Source organism: Xyrauchen texanus, chromosome 16 (assembly GCF_025860055.1).
Source record: "Xyrauchen texanus isolate HMW12.3.18 chromosome 16, RBS_HiC_50CHRs, whole genome shotgun sequence".
NCBI lineage: Eukaryota > Metazoa > Chordata > Actinopteri > Cypriniformes > Catostomidae > Xyrauchen > Xyrauchen texanus.
Genome location: NC_068291.1, coordinates 18,410,655 through 18,435,331, shown reverse-complemented (window position 1 = coordinate 18,435,331; position 24,677 = coordinate 18,410,655). Strand labels below are relative to the sequence as shown.

The 24,677-nt window shown below is 37.3% G+C and overlaps 1 protein-coding gene across 1 annotated transcript in view; it reads right to left on the bottom strand.

Annotated features, from left to right (window-relative positions):
- Nucleotides 1–357: 357 nt before the first annotated feature.
- Nucleotides 358–24,677, bottom strand: part of mboat2a (membrane bound O-acyltransferase domain containing 2a) — an 88,488-nt gene continuing 64,168 nt past the window's right edge. Inside the window, exons 6-13 of the mRNA XM_052145765.1 lie at nt 17,976–18,030; nt 14,826–15,009; nt 11,086–11,278; nt 10,539–10,642; nt 10,375–10,439; nt 10,144–10,276; nt 7,531–7,682; nt 358–5,922 (exon numbers count right to left, since the gene is read on the bottom strand). Coding sequence (XP_052001725.1) covers nt 5,748–5,922; nt 7,531–7,682; nt 10,144–10,276; nt 10,375–10,439; nt 10,539–10,642; nt 11,086–11,278; nt 14,826–15,009; nt 17,976–18,030 — 1,061 coding nt within the window. The 3' untranslated portion in view covers nt 358–5,747. The remainder of the gene's footprint in view (nt 5,923–7,530; nt 7,683–10,143; nt 10,277–10,374; nt 10,440–10,538; nt 10,643–11,085; nt 11,279–14,825; nt 15,010–17,975; nt 18,031–24,677) is intronic.

Genomic DNA, 24,677 nt, shown 5'->3' with positions numbered 1-24,677 from the left:
TGGGTTTGTGTGTATTGTTATTATACCACATTTATTTGATTTCACACTGGTTTCACTTACTCTAGCTACTATGGTACAGTTTTAACAGAGACTGCTTTACTATGGTACATGTTTTTCTGTTGGCCTTCAAATTCAAATCATGACATTTTTAGATTGGAGCAATATTGCTTTGTTTAGTTTGTGAAGTAGTTGTTTAGAATGTTTTAATATAATTTTTTTTTTGCAACCAGGGTCATATCTCTGTGGTAAACCTATTAGATTAACTATAAGAAAAGTGACAAGACCAAGAAAAATCCAGAGAATGGAAATATGTTTGTTTTTGCTTTTGCGTGTGTGTGTGACTATCATCATGGTAGTGGAGTTAAATGATTGTGTCAAGTCCTGTATTTAAAGGAGGACTGTTTGGTTTCAGAGCACTCAATTCATTAAACCATTCAAATGTTGGGTATCACATCTCAATTTATGGTTATTACACAGATTTTAGAAGAGAAAAAAAACAAAACAAAACAAAAAACAGTAAAAAACAGTGCTGGTTCCCCTCCAAACAGTTCTCAATCCATGTTGAATGACAGTAAAAAAGTTGTTTTGCACAAAAAAAAGACTGTTTAATACATTCGGTATTACTTTTCCTGTATATCTCCACAACCACATTACATCTGATAAATATCCTCAGTGTTCCAGTATACTGCCAGTTAATCCAATGCCATGGCCGATCCGTGGAATCATATAGGCAAAGTAAAAGGATTCTGGGCAATAACTGGAAAGCTCAGCAATCAGTTAGAGGTTTGCATGTTCACAAAAGGTCACCAATCAATAACATTTGAATGATTACCAAACAGATCAACAAGACAATATAAAAGGACAGAACAGTTTAAGTTGTTAGTGTACAAGTGGGGTACTATAAAGAAATGACAGTAGTCACCGCAGTTTCACATAGATTTGGGTCATTCATTGCAGAATCAGTAGTTAGGAATAGTACGGAAATCAACGAATTACCTAACCACATGTACAGTAACTGAAATTTACCAGATAAATAACGCTGATCTATGCCTTCAAAATTCATTACTTGGGCCTTGACAAACAAAACACATTTTGTATGCAGCTGAACAGCAATTGAACAAAGGGACAATGTTTATACATAAACAACAATGAATACAGTCTATGGATGGAGCATGTTTACATAATAAGCTAATAACAATGGAACGCCATCCTGATTTTCTTTTAACAATAAAAAGACGCTACACTGTATATATAATGTTGTGGGGTAATTCAAACATTTAATTTCTAGTAACCATATAGTCAATCCATTGAGTATATCAGAAGTATCTTGCATTGTTCTGGCAGTTTTTCTACTTTAGCACAACCATGACTCATTCCAACCAAAAGTGCAAAAAGGGAGAGAGTGAAAAATAATACCTCTCTGATTGTCAGTAGGAAAAATAATGTTCTTTTAAGCCCAAATTAATCACTCTTTTTTAGTACAAGCCTCTCACCCTGTTGTAAACCTTTACAAATAAAGTGATGTTTTTGTTGCAGATGTACAGCTTGTGCACCTCGAGTGATTTGGCACTTTGGACGTTTGAAGCAAGTTAGTGTTGAGGTGCTGGTTATGTGGTTAGTTCACTAGTTACTAAAGAAAATATTCCCTTTGGGTAGGTAACCCACAATTAATTCATTAAAGGAATAGTTCCCCCCAAAATGAAGATTTGGTCATCTTTTACTCACCTTCACATTGTTCCAAACCCTTTTGACTACTGCTTTCTTCTGTGGAACACAAAAGGAAACGTTAAGCAGAATGATAGCCTCAGACACCATTCACTTTCATTGTATAGGAAAAAAGATCCAATGAAAGTGAATGGTGACTGAGGCTAACATTCTGCCTAACATGTACTTTTTTGTTCCATGGAGGACAGAAAGTCATACAGGTTTTGGAAGAACATGATGGTGAATAAAAGAGGACATAATTTTCATTTTCGGGTGAACTATCTCTTTAAGGACAAAAGTAAAAAAATATTACAAATATATATATTAAAAGACTGGTGAGCAAGACTCTTCGTTTAGCACTAAAAAGGTTTTCGGCACTTGCAAAACCATATAATACCAACAAGAGTTGCAGATTTGTCAATAATCTTCTTACCGGTTTTGCAGTTGCTAAAATTGTTTGTAATCTGATTTTATGTGCCTGGTGTTCTGTGAATCAAAATACAATATGACTTTAGAGACGTGTGCTTACAAAACCAGAGGGTTGGAAGGTTGTCGACTTTACCCCCATGAAGAACATTTTCTTGTTACTAAACTTGCTATGTATATGGTCCAGCTCATGTTTTCACTCAACTCAGATATTCTAACGAATACTTCTGAAGTCTTGATCAAAAAGTTAACAAATATGCAGTAAAACTCACATTGGTAAATGCTTTAGTCTCTTAGGCCCATCATTACCATATTAAGATCTTTTCTCAATTCATGTGAAGATAAGTCACTTTTCACACGGTGTAAAACTTGTGGTAGAAAACACATATTTGCTCTTATTTTGGAGGACTAAGATGAAGTGGCATGAGCAAGGCTTTCGGACATTGTTTTGAGGATAACATATGAAGAAATACAATGATGTGACAAAAATAATTCAACTTTTCTAATCAAAATTGTTGCAGGTTTCTTTAGGGCTCAAGAAAACAGATGGATGATAGAAAAATACTCCATCTTTGAATAAATTATGCATTTATCCAGCTATTCTATGTAGTATTGCATGTGTCCAATTACGGAGTATACGTGTACTGAACAACTACCAAATTATGACTATTGTTGTAATTTGATAAGAGCACTTGCATTGTTTGCAAAAATAAATGCCATATTTTCACTCAACATGCACCAAATAAAAAAAGGATGAAATACAGTTATTGCACTTGTGTATATCTGTAACATAAAAATTCATTTGAATAAACCAATTGTGATATTGAGAAATACTGGGTCTCATTCTCTAACCATATATAAAACCTGTGTGCAGACACTTTCATCAACAACTTTGTGCTTGCACTACTTCTAAATTTATAATAAAATGTTGAACCAACTGAAACCACACGTAAGCAGAAACCAACCCGGTCCAATGACGAAAATCATATGAGTTGGCTCTTACAAAAACTTGTGACTTTTACTCCCATAAAGAAAAATTAACCAATAAGAAAAGTTTTTACGATTTTTCCTATAAGTAACTACTAACCCAAACCTAACCATGATTTTTTGGGGGAAATGGCTGTTGTGTTCCACGAAAGAAAGAGAAACAATCAGGGTTTTGAATGAGCCTTCTTACAATTTTTAGGTTGTTTCAATTTAAGTTTAATCCCAACCCAACCCAAACTCAACTCAAACTCAAAACCTTACCATAAAGTCTAACCTCTTACTCAAACCCTAAAGCTTCTTGTAGGGTCACTTAGGGAATGTCCACACCAAGTGCAGGAATAAGGTTAAAAAGAACGTCAACTTTTACAAACGTGTCTTGACACACTTTCTGTTCTATTCGTTGCACAGCATTTAGCTTTTTTAGGTCATGTGTTCGGTCTGAACCGCCCTTAGATATTCATATAAACATTGTGGTTTAACACATTCAGTGTTTATAAGGCCAACAGGAGTTGATGCAACATAGTTCTACAACAACTCATTATAATTTGTGTGAGATGGCGAAATCATACAATATATTATATCTTGGCTTACTTGGCTTTTGCAAAAAAGTTCTGTTTATTTCAATAGAGATCCAACAAACAACAAAAATTATTTCAAATCGATTCAATAAAGGCATCACATCTTAAGCTAGGCTCCTATCCAATGCTACTGTGTTAAGTTTATATTATTTCGTGTTAGGTTTATTGTTGTTTTGTGCAGGTGTATTGTTGTTAAGTTCCCTGTTTGTGTGTGTGTGTGAGTGGGGGGGATGGGGGGGTGGGTCATCTCCTATAACCTGAACTGTGTGTCAAAAACTGGAGATATACAAAATGTGTAGTGTTGAAGGGCCTCCAGGAACAGGGTTTAGAACCACTGCTCCTAGGGAAGCAATAAATTGGGGGCTCGTCCGGGATCTGGACCCAGGATCTCTCGCAACCTTATAAGACCTTTATAGCACGATCAGGGATAAGTTCTACATAAAAACTGCCAATGATGTATAGTTTATGCCTATATAAAATCATTTTATTGCATTTCAACTGGTTTTGAGAATGGCAAGCTTCACTTTACTAGAAGATCTTGCTTCATGTGCTCTCAGATGAGAGCAGTGTCCAAAAAGCCATTATTTGGAGATAGTCTAGGTGTGTATTATGCAAATTACTTAGAGGACTCCCTAATTTAGAATAATCTGGATTCATCAACATCAGAACAAAGGTAAGAACAAATTAATTTGCGTACGCACCTGTTGTATTCACATATTAGTGAATGAGAGCCACTGAATGGCGTTTTCTCTTAATGGCTTCTATGCTGCTGAGAAACACAGATCATAGAGCAAATAAGTCTAAAATAAGACCTGCGAGCCCTGAGGAAACCTACAAACCATAAACAATGTCACAAATACAACCCATAATGAAATAGAAAACCTTTCATAAAAATCAACATAAAAATCACTGAAATCATAGAAAGAAGAACAATTATATTAAATGAAGACACCTACCCTTTAATGTCAACCCATGTTCCCAACAAAGGTTGACAAGCCATAGAAAGCAGCAGATTGAACCTACTAGAAAACCACAGAAATAGAGCTGTTAAGTTTGTAGTTCTAAAACCCAAGAATTTGCATTTTTGAGCCATGAGTTCCCTCAGGAATTTCTAATAGGATTGTATTTATGAGTAAAATAAAGTCTGTGGTTAAAATTACTTAGAGACTTTCACATTTTGTTATACAACATAAATTACACCATCATACCTTAAACTTAAATTAATGTGATGCTACATAAGGACTGCGACGGTTGTCTGGTGAATTATACGTCAATTACTGTATCAAGCATGTTTATAACTTGTTTAATTTAAGTTGCTGAACAAAACGACAAATTTTCTACTAGTAATGTTAACTACAGACCTTATTTTACTCGTAAACTGAAAACCACCATTCTAAAAACCCATTAGAAATTCCAGAGGGAACCCATGGCGAACTAGCCTTCCATGTTGGTCTACAAACTGACGTCATAACTGAACAGCTCTATTATCATACAATAAAGATCAACCCATGATAAGAGATAGGAACCTAAGGCCTATGAGTTTGGCAACACAAAAATGTACTTTTGAGAAGAACTTGAACAGAGGTTACTTTGTTTAAAACGACAATGGCAGAATCATCTTGGTAAATTGGAAGCTGATTCCAGTGCTAGACTTCCTGCACTAATGCAGTGATGCTATAAGCCGACAATGACTGCCCATTCCTACGTAACATGATCCAAATACAAGGCTATAGGCCCTAAAAATATCAAGGGTTTAAGGCAACTTCAGATTTACTGACATTTTTGTCATTTATTCTGCATCCTATAATCAAGAATACCCGCAATTTCATAAGATACAATGAAGGTTTTTTCCTATATAAAACCAAAGCAAATCCAACTCCATCGGGCAATTATGGGTTTGTCGTCTCTTTTTTCTGTTTGGTTGCTGCAGCTTGTGCCTTGTTAATGTCACTGTTGGATCGGAGGGTGGAAATGGCCACTCTGTGTCTCTCAGTATTGATATCAGTGTTTCTCACAGCAGCGTGTGAGAGCGAGCGGCCCTCCCTGCCGCCCTCATGTGGCTATCTGCTTCTCATTACAGTTGTTGTCTTGAGAGGAGAGGCAGTTGTGTTCGCTGGTCTGAATACTGCTCTGCTGCTCCTGTTGTTTCACGTGTGAGCGTCTGGACTTCACGGGTAACACCAGCACCAGCAGCAAGCAGATCAGGTGAATGCCGCAATACCATGAGCTGAAGAGGGATTGCAGAGAGAAAAAGATAAACTTAACTGTAATTGTTCCGTTATGACTTTATTCTGTTAAATACTTGGCGTGAGTTCTTGCGTGTTGTGATGCAAACTTCAAAGGGGCAATGGAGATGCCACCAAATGTCTGTGCCATTAAACCAACAGTTTGATTATTATTTAGTTAGCTAGCTATAAACAATGAATGAACATTTTAACTAACTTTAACTTCATCTTGGCCTCTCATGAACCAAAGTCCTCCAAGTCTGATCCTGCCCTGGTTACCCCTGGTTCCCGGCCTCCACATAGGTCTAAGCCCTGTTTTTTACCATTGACTCAAGCACATTTCATTAATCCTCCAGGTGGAACATTTCTTTTGAATTTACCTGGTTTTTCTTCCATGCATGTAGCTCAATGATTGTTGAAAATTCAACAAGACATCCAGCCCTTGTCCCAGAGTCTAGTGCAATTTATTTTTTAGGCATCAGGAGATGACTATAACCCTTAAATTCTATGGACCTGCCAGTGGGTCCAAAAAGGGGGGGGGGTGCTATATCCTGAAAAGAGTTCAAACTTACAACGATAAAGTCCCCATATACATAAATCCAGCATGAGGTATCATTTGAAAGCTTAGAATCTGAAATTTTCAGAGATAACTTCTGCATTTATATTACATAAAAGACATTAAAACTCTTTCACATAGCACCTAAATATATAATACGAAAGCTCTCATTCTCAGGCATTTGACTGTACTAAACTTATTAGGAACATTATTACACATACTTATTCATGTGATATTCTAATCAGCCAATCATGTAGCAGCATTGCGGTGCATAAAATCAAGCAGATATGGGTCAGGAGAAATTAATGTTCACATCAACCATCAAAATGGGGGGAAAAAATCTGTGGACGGAAATATCTTGTAAATGAGCAAGGTCAACAGAGAATGTCCAGACTGGTTCGAGCTGACAGAAAGGCTTTGGTAACTCAGATAACCACTCTGTACAATTGTAGTGAGCAGAATAGCATCTCAGAATACACAACATATCGAACCTTGAGGCAGATGGGCTACAAAAGCAGAAGAACACTTCTGACACTTTATTAGGTACATAGTGTTCCTCAAAGTTCTCAGTGAATGTAATTCTCCCTAGTTAATGAAAATGCTTTATGTGTTGCTCAGCTGGACTAATTTAACAGCACTGCTCAAACAAATTACTATCATAGATTTATTTTACCTCAGTAGAGGCTGTGAAATAAACAGCCCTCACCCAGCTAATAAAGTATCACAAGATTCCAGCCAGTAAAACCATTTAATGAATGGAGCACGACTGCTAAAATCAATGACCATTTTTAACTGTCTGCTTCATATCCCTTGCTAATAACTTTCAGCAATAGCTCAGTGGTACAGGTGGGTTTACGATGTCTTGCTAAACTGCTTCCTAAAGCATTAACTTTATTGATGGTTTAGCACCTCAGCTCACTCATATACAAACTGTAAGAGCCTGATGTATACTGATTCTTCGCGAGGTGAAATGTGGAATAGCTTGGGTCACAGGCCTGCCCTGGAATGTTATTTAAACAGGGAATATCACATATTGTTGCAAATGCTTACTGACCTATAAAACTTTAGAGATGGCCCTACTGTCAGCAGTACAAATGGCACAACAGTGTAGCATATGGCGATCTGTGTGCAGGCCCACGTGATCACATCGTAGAAGACCTTGAGTGTGGCTGAGCCAAGGAAGTATTGCCTCACATTGTGTCTGACCTGAAAAAGAGAAATGGTATAACTTAAAAATATTCAAAACATATGCAAGATTATAAGGGGAAATCACAATGAGCTTTACAAATATTTTAAACATAAATGGGTGTTTCTACAACTATGAACCCTTTTTACTCCCTTAAAACACTTTTCAGATGCTCAATATTTTCATTTGTCCACGTTATGCATAATCTAACAAAATTCCAGCTTTAATGAAAATGGCATGCAATAAAAATGTTGTTCAATATTCTATTCATACAGTATGATTTTTCCTTAACACTTTCCAATAAGGTTCCATTCGTTATCATTGGTTAATGCATTAAGTATCATGAACAAACAATTAACAATATATGTTTATATCATTTATTAATCTTGGTTAATGCTAATTTCAACATATAGTAAAACATTTATAAAAATTTAAAGTTGTATTTGTTGACATAAGATAATGCGATATGAACAAACCTGAAATAACAATGAAAATTTGAAAAAACTAACATTAACAAAGATTAATAAAGCTGTAAAAAATATATATTTTGTGCATTGTTAGTTAATGACACCTAATGCATTAACTAATGTTAACCAATGAAACATTATTGTAGTGTTACCAATAAATACAGTATCTATGATTTTTCCATGACTTTATCAGTCGTTCATGATTCCTGAATAAGTATTTTAATAATCATTTTATAAAGATTACACTCAGGAGGACCAATTTATAGCCAACAAAATATTTTACAGTTAGGCCATAACTAGAAAATATATATATTAACTATAGGAATTTACATGACTTTTAAGATTTCATGAATTTCCAGTCCTGGAAATTACACATTTCCTGCTATTTCTGGCCTTTCCATGACCGTGGGGACCCTGTTCATTTTTAAGATTGAAAGTCAATGTGGGTGGGTGAATTTTTTTTATCTACACATTAAGTGCATTTGAGCAAATATAAATGAAGGCATATTAAAAAACTTTTCAAAACAGTTATAGTGTGACTTTTACAAAAACAAAAGTTGCAATATGTTAATAAGCAACATAAAAGTGCCATTGTCGAAGAAACACCTAAACATTGTAACAGCAGTATGAAGAAGTGAAAAAGCTATGGATTCAGTGTGGCATTTTGAGATAGACTGCAACTTACTGACCTACTATTTGCTTTAGTTGGAGAAACTTTGATCATTACCATGCGACAGAGGAATATGCTATAATATACAGCACATTACAAGAGTAAATAATAACCATAACTGAGCACATCTCTTTTATTATATCCCTTCCTGCTGCAAGTGTACTCTTAAAGAAAAGCAATATCCAAATTGATTCTATTGTAGGCCTAACAACATTTTTATCTTAGCTAAACCCCTATTCACTTGCAAAGGCATAGTTCAACCAAAAATTTAAATCCTGTCATCGTTTACTCTCCTGTCACTTTAAACCCTTATGACATTCTTTGTTCTATGGATAACAAAAGGTACATTTTCGAAGGTCCAGTACAGTCACAGGGCGGAGGGCAGGGCCGGGTCGTGATTTTACACACCCGGTCCCTTATCAGGCTAATCAAGCCTCCGAGAGGGATAAAGGCCGACTGCGGATGGTGGTGCGACAGAAAGAGACTGTTTATGGCAGCTGTCCATCCTGTGTGTGTGTTTGTGTTTTTTGGTTTATTTCTTCATTAAACTATTATTTATATTGTCAAGCCGGTTCTTGCCTCCTCCTTGCCCATCTAAATCCCTTTACAATGACAAAAAAATCATAAAAGCAATCCATATGCAATATATTCCAAGTCTTCTGAAGCCATATGACAGTTGGCTGCAGACAGTATCATATTTGCTTTAAAAGCTATGAAGAGGGGCAAGATTTTCAGAAACTCAACTTCGATTAGATTGTTATTTTGCAGCTTGACAACCCCAGTCCACATTCACTTTCACTCCAAAATTCCCCTTTAGTGCTCCACAGACTAAATAAAGTCATATGGGTTTGGAACAACATGAGGGTGAGTAAATGATGACTGAAATTACATTTTAAAAGAATAGTTCACGCGCTGTGAATATGCATCAAGTGCGCGGAAGTGCATTCGAGCTTGTCTCATGATCGCACCAAGGAGACTGCAGATGTCAATATTTATAGTGAAAAAGGAGTTACATTTTGCATTGCTTCTCAACCAAAACCAATTGTATCACTTCAGAAGACATGGATTAAACCACTCGTATCGTATGGATTACCTTTAAGCTGCCTTTATGTTCTTTTTGGAGCTTAAAAGATTTTGGACCCCATTGACTTGAATTGAATGTACGGACAAAAAGACATCATAATATCCCTTAAAAACCTTTGTGTTCTGCAGAAGAAAGTATGTCACACGAGTCAGCATGAGGGTGAGAAAATGATGAGAGATCCTTTTTGGATAAACTATTCCTTAAAGGGGAACTATCCTTTTACTTGGTGTGGAAGCCAATCTCACATAAAGAATACTCACTGCCCGTGCTGCCATTGTCATGACAATGCCTGTGACGAAAGTCAGGTAATATCCCGGGTACACTCCGTGCCACATGGCAGAGAGGAGGAAAGTGGCTGCTGTTGGGTTATATGGGCAGCGCTCGTAACACACCCTGTGGGTAACAGCAACATCAAAGCTCATATTGCTTTCTTCAGAAAGAAGACAAATGCTCAGTTAAGAGTATTCTGTGCTCTATTCTTCAGTGCTCACCTTTTTAACCACAGGGCTGTCTGAATGTTCCAGTTATCAAGGAACATCTTAAAGCTGGTGGCAAACTGTGAAGAACATTAGGAAACATGATATATTTGAGGTTTGGATCTATTTGGAAAAGACAACCTGCTGAAAGTAGCTTATTTTGCTCATATTCACAGTACCTCTATATCCAGTATTCTTAAGTTTGATATTCTGTCCCATTTTGGTGTGCCATCTGTGTTGTAGCCATTAAAGCCGAAACCAGCTGCATTGTTGATGGCATCAGCTGTAAAAAGAGGGGAAAATGATTTTTTGACAACATTGATGCAAAGAGTCAGACTATGTTTAAGATTATTCATTTGCACACAAACCAGCAGAGTGCAGCAACACCCAATGCCTCTTTTGAACACGAGAGGGCAGTATAATACATAACTTGAACATAGGCCATGTTTGGAATGGCATACCAGCATGTGCCTATTGCACAGTATACAATGTATATTGTCTTCTCTTTTTTTAAAACAATATGTGAAACAGTACAAATTATGTAACACTTATTATTTCAAATGTTAGTATACTAAATTTTTTTCTCATTAACGTTGCATGTTTAATTCAGAATACTGTCCAGTAATCATGCTGCTAGTAAAAATGGCTCATTTACATCCCAAATACATCTCAGCTATTTGTGTAATTTCATTCAAGCAAAGCATTTTGCCCATCTGGTCTACTTACCTAACGTCCATACAAAGTAGTACTTTGGGCGTAAGGCCAGCATGGAGATGTAGAGGTACAGAACCTGGATGTAAAAGGGGTTAGAGGCCATGAAGGAGTCTTCGATGACACGGTCAGTGGGGTACGCAGTGTAGATCACCAAATACACCAGCAGGGACAGAGCACATGTGCAGAATTTCTGGATCACATCCCTCTATAACAACAATGCAAACATTTGAGACAGTCAGACTACTAATTTGTAATAATATCCTTAACAAATGTGATCAAAAAGTCCATAAATAGTAGTAATAGTAGTAGAAATCAGTATTTTACATTTTGCAATCAGTATCTTGAATAACTTTTTTTATATCAACTATCTTGAAAAAAGATGTGAAATGAATTACATTTTCAACCATTGACAGTCATTTTTATTTTTTTATTCTGCATGAGAAAGATAGTTATAAAGGTTTGGAATGACATAAGGGAGAATATGACTGAAATTTCATTTTTGGGTGAAATATTCTTTTAAAGGGGTAGTTCACCCAAAAATGAAAATCCTCTCATTTACACACCCTCATGCCATTCCATATGTGTATGACTTTTTCCTTCTTCTGAACACAAACAACAATTTTTAGAAATATGTCTCAGTTATGCTGCCCTCACAATGCAAGTGAATGGCTACTAAAACTTTGAAGCTCCAAAAAGCAAATAAAGGCAGCATAAAATTGAGCTATATGACTCCAGTGGTTAAATCCATTTCTTCAGAAGCGATATAGTAGGTGTGGGTGAAAAACTGATCAACACTGAAGTTCCTTTTATTATAAATTTTGATATGCACAAAGAATGCGATTCGCCAAAAACAAAAGAAGAAGAATGTGAAAGTTGAGATTGATAGCAAAAACGGCTTAATTGTTGATCAGTTTCTCACAAACACCCATCAAATCACTTCAGAAGACATGGATTAAAACATTGGTGTCTTATGGATTACTTATATGCTGCCTTTACATGCTTTTTGAGCTTCAAAATGTTGGCCACATTCACTTGCATTGTATGGACCCACAGAGCTGAGATACTCTTCTAAAAACCTTAGTTTGTGTTCAGCAGAAGAAAGTCATACACATTCGTGATAATAATAATTCCTTACTTTTATATAGTACTTCTCTAGGCACTCAAAGCACTTTACATAGTATAGGGGGATTCTCCTCAACCATCACCAGTGTGCAGCATCCACCTGGATGATGTGACGGCAGCCATGGTGGGCCAGAACGCCCACCACACCCTAGCTATTGGTGGAGAGAGTAGAGTGATGTAGCCAATTCAGGGATGGAGATTATAAGGAGGCCATGAGAGATAAGGGACAATGGGGGGAATTTTGGCCAGGACATCAGGGTTATACCCCTAGTCTTTACAAGAAGTGCCCTGGGATTTTTAATGACCACAGAGAGTCAGGTCCTCAGTTTAACATCCCATCTGAAAGATGGTGCCTTTTTACAGAATAGTGTCCCTGTCACTATACTGGGTCATTAGGACCAACACAGACCGCAGGGTGACCCCTGCTGACCTCCCCGATACCACTTCCAGCAGCAAACTAAGTTTTCCCCAGGAGGTCTCCCATCCAGGTGCTACTGACCAGGCTCAACCCTGCTTAGCTTTAGTGGGCAATCAGGCGAGAGCTGCAGGGTGATATGGCTGTTGACCATAATGAATGGCATAAGGTTGAGTAAATGATGAGAGAATTTTCATTTTTGGGTGAACTAATCCTTTAATCTATTAATAAATTATTTTTCACGGTGTATAATAAAAGCTTATTTTATTTTGGTATCAGTGAGTGCCCATCTGGGTGGTGAAGTCTTTCATTATGCAACAGGAAATTAATTTTAAAATGCATCTTCCTACTGAGCTGATTCAACAAATCTTTTTTTTTTTGTTTGTCTGTTGAGGATGAAATCCATGAATCACTGACAATATTTAATGAGGTCTGGGGCAAGCTAAGAGACATCTAAATCTGTTCCTGGAGTCCATTAAATTGAGAGGACCATTGTGAAGCCCTTGAGGAGGAAATGACTGTTTATCACAATGGCTATACTCAAAACAATGCAGCAAGCTCGTCTGGGGCCGATTGCATAAAACTAGTCTTACTAGTTAGTCGTCTAAAATGTTGGTCTTAATTTTTTCAGTCAGTTGCATAAAAACTTAGATCAGTCTAATTATAGACCAAAATGTAAGACAGCACACCTCAGGCTAACTTTTGTTTACATTCCATTTTGCCATTGAAAATAACTGTCAGCTGAGCCAGTGGGGGCTGAAAGGGGCTTGAGTTGAGACTTGGTTGAAGACTTTGACTTCAAAAATGGTAACAAAATGTTGTGTATTTAATTATTTGGGTTAAATCACTAAATGTGTTCATTAAAATAAATTTTGAAGCATTGTAGTCCTCTAATAAGCAAATATTCTCAGCGAATAAAAAATGTATTGAGTCCACTGTCGGCCATTTTTTTTAAAGCTGTTCAGTGTCTTATTTTTCCCACAATGCAATGCAAATTAGACTGTCTTACTAAAGACAACTGTGAGCTTGTTTTATGCAACAGGCTTTCTATGGTGTCTTTAGCTAGTCAAACTAATTGTTAGATGCAGTCTTAAGTTAATGGCTATGTTTATGCAACTGGCCCCTGGTCTACAAATGTTTTTATTATTTCAGGTCATGTTAAAGTGTTTTTAGTCAAAAGCAACTGGATATAATTTTCAAAAATGTCCATCAAGTGGTTCAAAAGAGGTGTGAAAAAGGTTTTTATGTAGTTGCTTTTTGGCTTCAGTGCCACACCATCCTACACAAAAGAAACCTAATTTCCCCACTCACAACGCTTCCAAGAAAGGATTATAAAACTGGTTCTGTCACCATTTTCTATCCGTCTGGCAAAACCTGTCCTAAAGGTGTTGTTAAATTCCCGTTCATTAACATTCATATGTAATTTGTTTTAATTAATGTTGGCTGTCTTCATGTACTTCATGTACTGACCCAAGCTTGATGAGACCCAAACAAACCTTCAGGTTTCAGACCGGGTTCAAGTCAGTTTTTCCCGATTTTCCTTAGGGTGTGCATCAGGATTGGGTTTGTAATTAATAAAATACAAATATAACATTTCAATTTAAATCCATTTATTTTATGTTTGAAAGACCTGATGAAATCAAAACTGGAGTTTTGTAGCTATAAGTCTGTGTCTGTTAGCTTTGAGGCCATCTATGCTAGTGTACTCGTAAAAGTTGACAAAATAAACGTATAGCATATACAGTACACATTTAAACGTCAAGGAATATCTCTTTCAAGAAAAGCGACCAAACTATGGATGAATCATCTTGCACTCAGGAGTGTAAACAAATTTCAGTTAAAAAAAATACTCTGTATTTATGTATGTATACACTATACATATACATGTATATGTACAGTAAATATACTCATTCATCCATTTAATTCTAATATTGAGTCAGTGAGTTATTGGCTTGCTGCATCTGTCTTGCAAAATCCTTGTGTTATTTTCAATCTCTGAGTGCAAATAAAAAATACAGAGAGCATTTTTGGGTTTTGGTCATGTCGGTCACGGTGTCTCATTTATGGATCGGGTTCAGGCTTCCACATAATGCCCGTGCAAACCATTTACTGCTGAAGGACAAATGAAGCAAAGCCGAATCTGAGCCAGACTCAGCTCTGATATTAACTTAATTTTGTCACCAGTGGGAGCAAGAGAGCAGAGAACTCACACTACCTTAGGTGAAGGGTCACTCTGCTTGAATTTGCAGTTCTCTTTGCCGTTTGACTCCACATGTTTGGGCTCGTAGCATCTGCCCTCTATAAAGGCTATGTAATCATTGTAAGAACAGGTCGGGCCTGCTAGGATCCCCATGAAGTTACAGTTATAACTCAGATATTCCAGAAGACTGGGCATCTTTCTGCACAGCAATCAAAAGGAGAGAGCAATGTCAACTCATCAAATAAGCAGATTTAAGTCATAAAGCACATACAATGTTAATTTTCAAAATATGATTTAGGGGAAATAATGATAAAAGATGGAAAAACATAAGTGTTTAAATTAGGGCTGGGAAATATAACACGTTCATTTCTGCGATTAATAGTTGACTGTTTAACACGTAAAAAAAACGCACTTAATGCAGTATCTGTTTTGTTTAATTCACTTCCTGAAAGTTCAGTAATGTTTTTTCCCCTTCATGTGGCATATATCCATTTACGAAATGTACACGCCTCACTCGATTGCAACATCCTAGCACAGAAATTGATTGTGTGGAGCAGTGCATACTTATTTACTTGTGTCCCGGGCATAATACTCACGGGTATGGATTTACTGTATGGAGTATGGAGACTTAATTCGCAAGTGGTGAGCCAGGTGTGGGAGAGATACGCTCATTCATTGTCATCTGAACCAGTGTCAAATACAAAACCGTGTGAGAGAGACTCAGCATGTGCGCAAAAGAGACTGAACGGCAGCCAGAGAAAATAATAGTTTTGAGATTCAAAACTTCAGCGCTGGAAAACGCTTGAATATTTTGCTCCATTTTTAATTACAGCATGTCCACTCATTTTATGGCAGGCATAAACATACTTGTATCAAAGATTTATACATGTAAAAATTAACTATCCACAAAAAACAAAGTACAATGTAAATATATTCATGACTACATTTTAATGTTTATTTTTAATATAATTAATCACATACCTAAATATTTGCTGAGAAAGGCCCTTATAGCAATACTGTATCATGATCAGTAACCATTACATAATTATAAATTATAATATAATACAATTATTCATGTAATTAAAATTAAATTATTGTGGCACACGAGTAAAGCACTGATAAGACAAAACAAAAAGTGACTTTAAAATTCTATATATAATTTATTTCCATATGAACAAAAGCCCATTATTGGCCTACAGTCCACAGCGGTCCATTTTGTAATCAAATTCGTCAAGCTGTCCAATATTTTATAAGAGCTTTTCTAAGGCCGCGTCCATGTACACATGCATCAGACGTATGGCTTTGGAGTGTCTAGCTTTGGTTGTGTTGCATCATAAACATAGCGTTTTTATGTCTCTGTTAAGTTAAACCTATTTTGAAAAGACATGCCTTGAGACCTCTGCATTTGGAATTGCACTCTGTCCAGCTGTTTGAATGCAAGAACACGTTCTCATCTCGTGCTGTCGCTTGTGTCAAGGGCCTTTACAGCTGGAGTTTTGCTTACTGCCCCCTGCTAAAACAGGTGGTACTTCAAGCTTGAATTGCTCCGATGGTAGAAATATTCCTTATATATCTAATGCAGTGTTGCATCTAAAACAAGGGTTTAAGGGTTTTTAGCTATTTTTACAGAAAAACAATACATACATTCTCATCAATAATATCAAAAGGTCTTATTAGAGAAAAGAATTGTGATCTAATGTGTATTTTCTTGATAAAAATAATTAAAAATAGGATTGTGCCTGGTAACAGGTGCATGCAAAATGGCTAGAATTAGCATTTTAGCTTAGCATAAAACGAAATGTTTACATTACAATTTACACAAGGTTTATTTCCATTTCTGCCACTCCAAACTTACTTCAAACTTACTTCTACTCATATGAATGTAACACATTTTAAGAAAGAGTTTCACCGCTGTTCAAAAGCTCCTCGGATCGCATCATGTATAAATGTTTTCTATTGAATAGAATGACAATAAAATGCAAATCAAAGAAAATACTTTTTGAATGTAACTGTATTTTGATTACCAATTATTTAAATTGTAACTGTAGTGGAATACAGTAACTAATATTTTGTATTTTAAATACATAATCCCGTTACACGTATTCCGCTACTCCCCAACCCTGAACATTGGACTCTCTTTGAAACAAACAAAAATGGAAAGAAATTATATTTATATAGCATATATATATGTGTTTACAATGATTGTGGCAATGTTTATAAACAAATTTGCTGAAATGCTTTGGAATCACATGCAATACAATTTGTCATTAACAACAGCGAGTCATTTTTGTATGCTACAATGTGTTTGTAGGAAAAGTAGCACTATTTTGAAACCAGCTGAACTTATGTATTTCATATACAGAAAACAATTTAGCTAATTAGCATGAGAGTTAGATTAGCTAGAATTTAGCTAGTTGTAGCATAAAGTATGTGACCAGTAGAGTGTGTAATGGCTGAATCAGGCACTAAACAAACATGACAGTGTGGCATGTTTTAACAAGAATGTCAGTCAGTGTGTACATTTTGGTATGTCACCTAACACTCTGTGACCACAGGAGTTTCACATATTTTGTGTCGCAGGGAAATAAAGGCCTTGGTCCTAATATTGTTCAAAACTTTACACATTAGTAGGGTGTAGCTTCCAAACGTCCTCACTCAGAATCCTGACAACTTCCTGCGTTGATGCTGGCTCACATGTTGCGACAGGAATGTTCAGTTGCTTGGCAACAGATTTTGTGAACCTGATTGTGAATGATTTGCTACTTTTGAGCCGGCAAGAGGTTTTTTCTAGTTTTGCGTGCAGTAATGTATTACTGTGTTCAAAACTGTTGTTATTAAAGAATGCTTAGCACTTTCTTTACGGGACTAACACACATTTGATCAGTGAAAAGGACTGTATTTTTCTCAATTTCTCTGCCTCTGTTCGAAGAGACAGTGTATAATTGCTGGGATGATAAATAATTTCTCCTATTATAGTTACCTCAAAAATCACTGCGCATACAGTTGGATATATACAATACATGCCACAAGTAATTTAATATATGCATGCAATACGATTCACATGGACTGTTTTTGCAGTGGGTACAAAATGTGTTTTGTATCTTTAAATAAGACAGAGTAAATGTGTGATCTCATCCCAGACACAAACATACCTTTCACACATACCTGACAGCAAGATACTTTTGACTGGGTTTCAGATGCTCCTCCCTCTTCATCAGACCTGTGGGAAAACACACACACATCCAACACACCCGTAATGCATTGTCTGAGTAGCTGAGATACACAGATTACATAATATTCTGTTTTAAATTGAAGCAGTAACAGTACTGCAAGAGTATTGTGAGGGTGTTCTGAGGTCAGTTGTCTCCTCTGGTTCACACTTATCTGCCGAAACAGCAGCTTCACTGTAAGACATAGATATGTGTGAATGGAGCCCTATTGTACACCTTCAAAATATGACACATGGACTACTTTTATGATGTCTTTGGGCTTTTTTAAGGTTTAATCTTGTGCGACCCCTTGTCGTGGACATTGTATTTTGCATCGCAATACGCAACGCATAATTTACATTTATTTAAACTAACAGAATACTGTTCACAAGACTATAGACTGTCATTTAAGGGTTAAATGTGTCACAACAGCATGACCATTTATTTCCGTGTAGTGCTTCTACTGGGGCAAAGCCAACGAATGTACCTCTGGTAAGAAACCTCTAAGTTTTTATATTGTAACCTTTCAGTGCAAAGAGTAGCGTTCTAGTTTTGTTTTATATGCTGCATCAGAGCGCTGATAAACATACGTGGATTTTGCGACATTATTCCCAAAACATGTTAGCTATTTTAAATAACTTCCAACATTGACACATTTGTGGGTTATTTCGCTTCATTTTAATATCAATTTTGTTATATTTTATGTTGTTATAACTGTACAATACGGTTCTATGCATTAACATTAAAATAAAGCAGTTAGGATGAAAATAAGGTGAATTTCGAACTGTTCTGAGACCAGTGCAGACAGACAGCGCACTGCAGGTTAAGTCATTTACTAAATTGGGAGCAAGGGAGCATCCTATAGCTTTGTTATGCAGCCAAGTGCATTCACTTCTAAAATCCAACTAAAAGTTCAGTTTCAGGCTGCAGATGATGTTTGGATCACTCAACATGTTTGGCAGACATGGGACAATGATCATCAGTACATAGATTCAGAATTATAATGGTTGGCAGTTATTATTCATCTTGTGAATACTGTATAGGCTATAAAAATATATATTCAATAATTTGGTTTACTTAATAAAGGGCATTGTTACGGGGCCAAGTCTCAAAATGGGAGTGGTGGTGGCGTAGTGGGCTAAAGCACATAACTGTTAATCAGAAGGTCGCTGGTTCGATCCCCATGGCCACCACCATTGTGTCCTTGAGCAAGGCACTTAACTCCAGGTTGCTCCGGGGGGGATTGTCCCTGTAATAAATGCACTGTAAGTCGCTTTGGATAAAAGCGTCTGCCAAATGCATAAATGTAAAATGTAAATGTAAAATAAGAGTCCCTGTGCTTCGAGCTTGCTTATAGTTAAAAGTCTCGCATTAAGCACCAAATCTTTTTTTGTGGTTATTATTGGAATTTTGGTAGCAAAATAAACAATATCTGGGATTTTATTCATTTTATAATCTTGCAGCCTCCATGTCTTTACCTCTCATGTTAAAGAAATATTTAGTTTTTAAAAAACAACTTTGATCTGTTTGGATGAAGTGAGCTATTCGATTAATCAATAATCTGACTTTCCCAGCACCTTAGCTATCAATATCAGTAAAATCCACAATCGGTCGACGTCTAGTCAGTAAAACCATTTGCTGATGCGTCCTTATTTGAATTGATCTATTTCAGATAACCCCAGCCTAACAAAACAAACTGTGTTTGATCGCATGACATTTCGATCATACAGTCACTTTTAGTCCATGTTTGAATAAGCTGCAATGAGGAGCAGACTTCATCCTGATAGTCCAATGTCTGGCAACGCAAGACTAACATGGACACATTTGACCACATCTTATTTGTTGTGTATACGCTAATGCGTACTAATGCATTCTGGTCAACATCAAGGAACCATCCATTCTCAAAATATGTAATCACTGCACCAAAATAAGTGTTTTAATATTTGACAACAACTGTATGTACAGCTTTAAAGAAAACCATCTGATTAAAGAAATGGAAAAGCATACAAACACACCTACATACTAGTGGTCTACCGAATTGGGTTTATTAATGGCCGATAATGATGCAGATAATTAAAAAAAATCAAATATCGTCCAAATTAGCGACCTCAATGATATATCAGTCAACCACTATTACATACACTGTACACACATACACCGTGATGTTGTGTTCTTTAACACTGAGCTGTTCTGCTCCAGTCTCCAGCTGCCTGAATTGTGTGGGGTTAGTGAGGAAAATGGGTCAAGCCATTCTTCATTCATCACAGTGTACTGACAATTAGATTAGTCCCCCTATCATTTCCTGCAGCCTTAATGGTTGCTGGGAAATTGTGCACAACTCATAGCAGCATGTACAAACACAAACACACACAATACCTCTCTTTCACTCTTTTAGCAAATGTGACAGCATCAAATGTCAACTAATAATATTTGTTTACTAGGCAGACCTCTCAATTACTACATGGGCCCACTGAATCTCTGTTTGTAAAAGCACAACCGACATACAGTGTCCCCAAAAGTATTTGGACACTCAAGTCACACTTAAAAATGTCTGAATGCCATTGCATTAAATACAAAATATTAAACCAAGTGACGCTTGCAAACAAATCACTTTTCTGAGCCATTTTTGCAAATACTTTTAACCAACTTGTGTCAATGCTATTTTTTGTTAGATAATTGTTATCTAATGTAATGTAATTATCTAATGACATTCATTGGTTTGCAGTGTTTTCTATAATTACTGTAATTTCACACCGCAATGCTATTACTTTCATCATGATCTTCAAAGTAAAAATGTACCTGGCATTGGTCAAAGGTCATAGTCTACAGAGCTGCAGAACCATGCTCCACTGCTCTCTGTGCAGTTTTCCATAAACTCTTTGAGAGAGGAGTCCATTGCATAACTGTCACATGTCTTGCCTGCAGTACAGCGGGGCATGCAGAGCTAATGGCGAGTCATACAGCGGCAGCTCAGAATTGCTGGGCTGCAGTTTATATTAGCTGTTCTGTCAGCAAACACAGGTCAGGCTATTAAAGAGGTCATGTCATGAGGAGTAAAACTTTCCTTGATATTTTGACATATAAGAGGTCTTTCTACTATAAAAACATACTGTAAATTTCAGAACTAAAAGGATCTCTACTTCCGCGACAACCCTACGCTATTTGGGGTTCATTAATTCATTACCACCTCTACAGCCAAAAACCTTATCGGCTACTTAAATCGTCGCACCCTTGGCCCAGTCCAAAAGTGCTTCAATTCGTAAACAGTTCGTTAAGAGAGAAGGACAAACAAGGCTACTGTGGCCTCAATATTCCTGAACACCAAATGGGGACCCATCTTGACCAATTTAAATTATATTTGCATTTAAACATGCACAGACAGAAGTCTTTGATCGCTTGATACATATCTCAGGCCACTTTTAAAAGACGTGGTGTGAAGTTACATCTCTAAAGACAAGTTTCCATTCTCTGTCATTCAGCTACACATTGGTGTATGAAAACAAGCGCTGGATGGATGTCTTTGACAATTTAGACGTGTTTCGGGCAATGTGCATTTCTGTGCAGGATGATACTGGAAACTGGATGTGTGTTCAGCATATTTCAAAGTGGATTGCATGTTTTCGGCTCATATCAAAGTGGATTGCATGTGAACAAATGATTCAAGCTTTGCAAAGGAACTATTATTGAAGAATGGGGCAATTAAAAACACTTAGACCCATTTCATTCATGAATATTTTATATGTCATGACTGTGTGATAATTTATGGTGCTGGCATGCGACGCAATGGTTTGAGGCTGTCTACACAGAGCGTGTTGACATGAAATTTCTAAAGCAGGGAGGGAGGATGTATTTTTATCATATACATCCTCCCTCTTGGTCACATCCTCCGTAGACATAACATTAAATTTCATTGCTACGCGGACGACACCCAGCTCTACCTCTCTACTAAACCATCTTCTTTACTCCCGCCAACCTCTCTTACCCTCTGTCTCCAAGAAATTCACTCTTGGTTTTCATCCAACTTTCTCAAACTGAACAGTTCAAAAACCGAAGTCCTCCTGGTGGGCACACCTCATACCCTCTCTAAAGCTAATAAAGTTTCCATTACCATTGATAACTCAACTATCCTTCCCTCCCCTCAGGTTAAGAGTCTGGGTGTCGTCCTTGACAGCACTTTATCCTTCCACTCTCACATTAACAGCATCACCCGGTCAGCCTATTTCCACCTGCGTAACATTTCCTGCCTCCGTCCCTCTCTTACTCCAAAAACCACCGCCATCCTGGTTCACAGTCTTATCACATCTCGGTTAGATTACTGCAACTCACTCCTGTTTGGCCTCCCTAATAAGTCGCTCCAGAAGCTGCAGCTCCTACAGAACTCTGCTGCACGCCTGATTACTCAGACCCCTATTTTTCATCATATCACTCCCGTCTTGCAACAACTTCACTGGCTTCCTGTCAAACAGAGGATCATCTTTAAAATACTTCTCATTACTTACAAAGCAGTTCATAACATGGCTCCTCTATATATCTCAGATCTTCTCCATTTAAACATCCCTACTCGTTCACTCCGGTCATCTCACACCTGCCATCTTTCTGTTCCCCCTGCTCGTCTTGTCACAATGGGGAACAGGGCGTTTAGTCGCTCTGCTCCCCATCTTTGGAATTCCCTCCCTCCAGATCTTCGTACCATCAACTCATTTAATCTTTTCAAATCCAAACTCAAAACTCACTTGTTTAGACAATCATATTCCGCCTGACCCATATCACCTCAATGTTGTTTTGCCAATTTTATTGTTTACTGTTTTAATGGTTTTTATCTGTTTTGTACAGTGTCCTTGGGTGTCCTGATAAGGCGCTTTAAATAAAATGTATTATTATTATTATTATTATTGTTGGCAGTAGTACTGCCAGCGCGTGCAGCGCAAAATTGAACAAGACATCTGTTTATTGTCGGCGCAACGAGACACGAGGTGCAATGGACGCTTCCATGGTAGACATCATCATTGATTATAATGGGTTCTATTGCTTTTGATGCGATGAACAGTTTACTAGACTTTTTTTTAAATTCTGATACAATGTGTTGGATATACATTATCTGTAACACATGAAATTTAGTTTTATAATGTTGTGGAGCATATTCATTCTTTTCGGATTGAGTTGCATGATGTTAGCCAATCATAACAGTGGGCGTTTACACTGAAGTTTTAAGGAGGTGCTTATGCCAAAACTGAGCGTTTCAGATAGAGAGGGCCAGAGACAGGGTGGAAAATGATCATATATTACTTATTAATGCGAAGATAATAAAACTATCTAACTATCTATCTATATATATTAGGGCTGTCGATTTAACGTGTTAATTCAGTGCGATAATTTTATTAAAAATAACGCGTTAAAAAAATTCACGCAATTAAGCGTAATGCCCCCGGACCGTAATAAGGAAGATTCCTGAGAAATGCAAGCTTGTAGTACCACCTGTTTACTAAAGAGGGCAGTAATTGAAATTTCAGTATTTGCTATAACTCAGCAAAAAAGAAACTTCCTCTCACTTTCAACTGCTCTTCGCTGACCATGACAGAACACTGACATTCCTGTCTTGCAGGAAATCACACACAGAACGAGCAATATGGCTGGTGGCATTATCATGCTGGATGGTCATGTCAGGATGTGCCTGCAGGAAAATGTACCACATGAGGGAGGAGGATGTCTTCCCTGTAACGCACAGCGTTGAGTTTGCCTGCAATGACAACAAGCTCAGTCCGATGATAATGTGACTTACTGGCCCAGACCATGACGCACCCTCCACCTCCAAATGTTTACTGCATAGGCGATGTTGCTGCCGGTGATGTCTGGTAAGGACCTGCCTTACAACAGGCCTACAAGCCCTCAGTCAAGCCTCTCTCAGACGATTGCGGACAGTCTGAGCACTGATGGAGGGATTGTGCGTTCCTGGTGTAACGTGGCCATCCTGTGCCTGTTCCGGAGGTGCGATATTCTGATGTACCGGTCCTGTGCAGGTGTTGTTACACGTCATCTGCCACTGCAAGGACGATCAGCTGTACTCCCTCTAGCGACGTCTTAGGCATCTCACAGTACGGACACTGCAATTTATTGCCCTGGCCACATCTGCAGTCCTCATGCCTCCATGCAGCATGCCTAAGGCACGTTCACGCAGATGAGCAGGGACCCTGAGCATCTTTCTTTTGGAGTTTTAGAAAGGTCTCTTAGTGTCATTAGTTTTTGTAACTGTGACCTTAATTGCCTACTTATTGACCTTAATTGCCTACCGTCTGTAAGCTGTTAGTGTCTTAATGACCGTTCTACTTGCACAATTTGCAAGTCTTTACGTTGACTTGTAGATCAAGTGCTGAAACAGTACTGTCTCTTTAAGAATGCAAGCAGTTCAGTGAGCATCAAGAAGTGTTTTTTGGATGAGCATACATTATTTATGAGTATTTGCATGGTTTCTTTACCGTTTCTGTGATATGTGTGATTAGAATTAAATGTATAATTTATTTTTGTTTTTGATCAACAACTGACTATAGAGCTGTTCAATCGTGATGTCTATTTGTAGGCGATCCCGGAAGTCTAATTCACAATGGGTTCTCTCAGGATTTTTCTTATTTCAACTAAAATAAGGTCTGTGGTAAACATAACT